The following is a 3,556-nucleotide window of genomic DNA, read 5'->3' as shown; positions in this document are numbered from 1 at the left end:
ATCGAATTATGTTACAGAGTATGGAAAAAAAATCCAATGAGAGTTTCAGGCATTATGCCCAAAGGTGGAGAGATGTGGCTGTACAAGTTCATCCACCATTAGAAGAGGAAGAAACCAATATGTTTTTTATAAATACTCTGAGGGCCCCGTTCTTTGGACATCTCATTGGAAATTCGTCCAAGAATTTTGCTGACATAGTTAATACAGGAGAAATGATCGAGATGGCGATCAAAAGCGAGAAGCTAGACGGGGGAGAATCTAGCCGAAAGCTTCCAGTGAGAAGAAAAGATAATGAGGTCAGTAATGTGAAGAAATATGATTCTAATAACATTACAGTATCTCGACCATCGGCCACTACGTCGTCAGCATTAAATCCTGTCCCGTAAGGAGTGAAAGAACCAAGACAGGAAAGAGAAAGGGTTCAATTTGACCCTATCCCCATGACCTATAAAGAATTATTCCAGATCCTGTATGACAAAAAAGTGGTGTCACCTTACCACACTTCTCCAATACAACCTCCTTACCCAAAATGGTTTGACATCAATGCTCAATGTGAGTATCATGCGGGTGCATCGGGGCATTCAATTGAAAATTATCTGGCCTTTAAAAAGTTGGTGCAGAGATTAAGAAAAAGAAATATCATCAATTTCGGTATAGTGAGCAGTCGAATGTGGCTCAGAACCCATTGCCGAACCATGCAGGGACAGGGGTTAATGTTGTTATTGAAGAAAGAGTGAACAAAGTCATAACCAAAGTCAATGAAGTGAAATCACCCATGCATTGGGTATGGGGGCAAATGGTCAAAATAGGTTGGTTGACCTTTAATGTTAACGGGAATAAGCATGCTTGCCCCTACCACCGTTGTGAGGATCATGTCATTCAAAATTGTGATGAGTTTAAGGCTTTGGTTCAAAGGCTGATGGATAATAAAGACATGGAATTTTACCATGAAGCTATGGAGGAGGAAGAGGTAGAGATTTGTGCTTCCGAGGGTACATCCAAAGCAGTCTACAATTCCAACTGCCCTCTGGTTATTATGCCGAAAGCCCGTACATTAGAGAATATAACCCCAAAAGTGATGATCATACCCCCGTCGTCCTTTCCCTATAAAGATAGCAAACAGGTCCCCTGGAGGTACGAGTGCCATCTAGGTGATGTTGGTGTTTCAAAGGGTGCCAAAGAATAGGTGGATGAGGTAGGCCACTTCACCAGAAGTGGGAGGTGTTATTCTCCTAATCCGACCAATGAACCCGAAAAAATAGCAACCCCGGATAAAGGAAAAAAGGTCGAGATACAGCTGAAAGATGATGAGCCAACAATTAATGAGCCTGTAACTGAGAACGAAGCTGTGGAGTTTTTAAAATTTTTGAAGCATAGCGAGTACAGCATTGTCGAGCAACTACACAAGTTGCCAGCTCGCATCTCAATCCTGGCTCTACTATTAAGCTCTGAGGCACATCGAAATGCCTTGATGAAAGTCTTGAATCAGACCTTTGTGCCAAAAGATGTGCCAGTAGAAAAAATAGACCGGTTGGTTGCAAATATTCAAGCAGACAATTTCATCTCTTTCTCTGATGATGAAATCCCGTCCGGAATGATGGGCAATCCTAAAGCCCTGCACATTACCATCAGGTGCAAGGGACATGTGTTATCGCGAGTACTAATCGACAATGGCTCTGCCCTGAATGTGATGCCATTAGTGACATTGAAAAAACTACCAGTTGATAGTACATACATAAGAAATTACCAAAGCATCGTTCGAGCTTTTGACGGAACAAAGAACGAGGTGCTGGGGAAGATTGATATTCCTTTAACCATTGGCCCATCAACCTATGAGGTCGAATTCCTTGTAATGGATATAATGCCTTCCTATAACTGCTTGTTAGGAAGGCCTTGGATCCATCAGGCAGGAGTTGTGCCATCCACTTTGCATCAGAAACTCAAATTTGTAATTGAGGGGAGACTGGTATGCCTTAATGCTGAGGAAGATATCATTGCTTCCATATCTACTACCGCTCCATATGTCGAAATAGATGAAGATGCGGTCGAGTGCTCTTTCAGAGCCTTGGAATTCATTAATGCCACCTTTGTTGCCGAAAGAAAGAAAATTCCGAAGCCTAGGCTATCCAATTGTACCAAAATGGAACTAAAAATGACTATGGGAAGAGGAGCCAAGGTTGGAAGAGGGCTGGGAAGCCGCCTACAAGGAAATATTAGTCCAGTTTTTCCTGGTATTAAGCGAGACCGTTTTGGTCTGGGATATCACCCGACCTTAAAGGAAAAGTTGAAAAATAATCAAAAGAGCCAGGAAATGAGGAAAGCCAGGTTAGCCGGGGAAGATATTAAGTGGGAACCCATGAATTTCCCATTGTTGCGTGACACCTTCATATCTGGGGGGTCATATGTTTCAGGGGAGTCGATCATCAAAAGAGTCTGTTATTGAAAATACCCTGAAGGATTTGGGCATAAATGTGATATCAGAGGAAGGAATCGAAGACGGAAGGGCTATGGGCATCTATCCCGCACCACCAGGCTTTGTGCTAAACAATTGGACTGCAGAATAATTACCTGTAGTTTACAAAACTATTTCAGAGTAATGCACAAAAACTTTCCCTATTGTTTAAACCCTGAGGCAATAGGTGATCTCTTGTAAGGGGTTAATCTATCTGTTTTTTTTTAATAAATGATGCATTCCTCTTAATTCACGAAATGGAAAATATCATCATTTCCATTATTTATTTATTTATTTATTTCTTTTTTATATATTATTATTTCATTCTATTTTGATATGGGATAGATTCTCCTGTATTTGTATATGTATATATCCTCTCGTTTGTTATTCTTTCAGGACCTTCGATATCAATAGTATGAATGCTGATGAGTCTGACCTGAAGATAGATTTCGAGTTGCCCATATGTCAAGGGGAAATTGAAGGTTATGATAGTGATGAGGGAAGCCACTTATCTTCTGAACTACTAAAAATGGTAGAAAGAGAAGATAAACAAATTATGCCTCATGAAGAGCCCATTGAGATCTTGAACCTAGGATCAGAGGAGGATAAAAAGGAGATAAAGATTGGCACCATCATATATGCTGAGGGACGACAAAATCTGATTCAGTTGCTTTGAGAGTACAGAGATGTGTTCGCTTGGTCGTATGAGGATATGCCAGGGTTAGATACTGAATTAGTGGTACATAAATTGCCAATAAAGCCTGAATGTAAACCGGTACAACAAAAGCTCAGAAGGATGCGACCCGAAATGTTACTTAAAATTAAAGAAGAAGTAAAGAAACAATTTGATGCTAGGTTCCTAAAAGTAGCCAAGTATCCGGAATGGGTAGCGAATGTTGTTCCAGTACCAAAAAAAGATGGAAAAGTTCGTATGTGTGTCGACTACAGAGATCTTAATCGGGCCAGTCCGAAAGATAATTTCCCTCTGCCACATATAGACACTCTGGTGGACAATACAACTGGAAACTTTCTATTTTCATTTATGGATGGGTTTTCAGGTTACAATCAAATAAAGATGCATCCAGATGATATGGAAAAAACTAC

General features: G+C 40.6%; 1 protein-coding gene across 1 annotated transcript; it reads left to right on the top strand.

Annotated features, from left to right (window-relative positions):
• The first annotated feature begins 221 nt into the window (after positions 1-221).
• Positions 222-2,443, top strand: LOC120200408. Its single transcript, XM_039201274.1, has 4 exons — positions 222-382; positions 658-1,123; positions 1,187-1,849; positions 1,985-2,443. The coding sequence occupies exons 1-4, from the start codon at positions 222-224 to the stop codon at positions 2,441-2,443; spliced, it is 1,749 nt and encodes a 582-aa protein (XP_039057205.1).
• The last annotated feature ends 1,113 nt before the right edge of the window (positions 2,444-3,556 follow it).

This window comes from Hibiscus syriacus, unplaced genomic scaffold (assembly GCF_006381635.1).
Source record: "Hibiscus syriacus cultivar Baekdansim isolate YM2019G1 unplaced genomic scaffold, ASM638163v2 tig00005974_pilon, whole genome shotgun sequence".
NCBI classification, from domain to species: domain Eukaryota; kingdom Viridiplantae; phylum Streptophyta; class Magnoliopsida; order Malvales; family Malvaceae; genus Hibiscus; species Hibiscus syriacus.
This window is presented reverse-complemented; position numbering and strand designations above follow the sequence as displayed.

Excerpts from the sequence above, each read along its gene's own strand:
- LOC120200408 (XM_039201274.1), top strand. The coding sequence starts at position 222 with ATGGCGATCAAAAGCGAGAAGCTAGACGGGGGAGAATCTAGCCGAAAG. Across the intron at positions 1,124-1,186 it reads CCTATAAAGATAGCAAACAG|GTGGATGAGGTAGGCCACTT; the intron begins GTCCCCTGGAGG and ends GCCAAAGAATAG. Across the intron at positions 1,850-1,984 it reads CCTATGAGGTCGAATTCCTT|GAAGATATCATTGCTTCCAT; the intron begins GTAATGGATATA and ends CTTAATGCTGAG.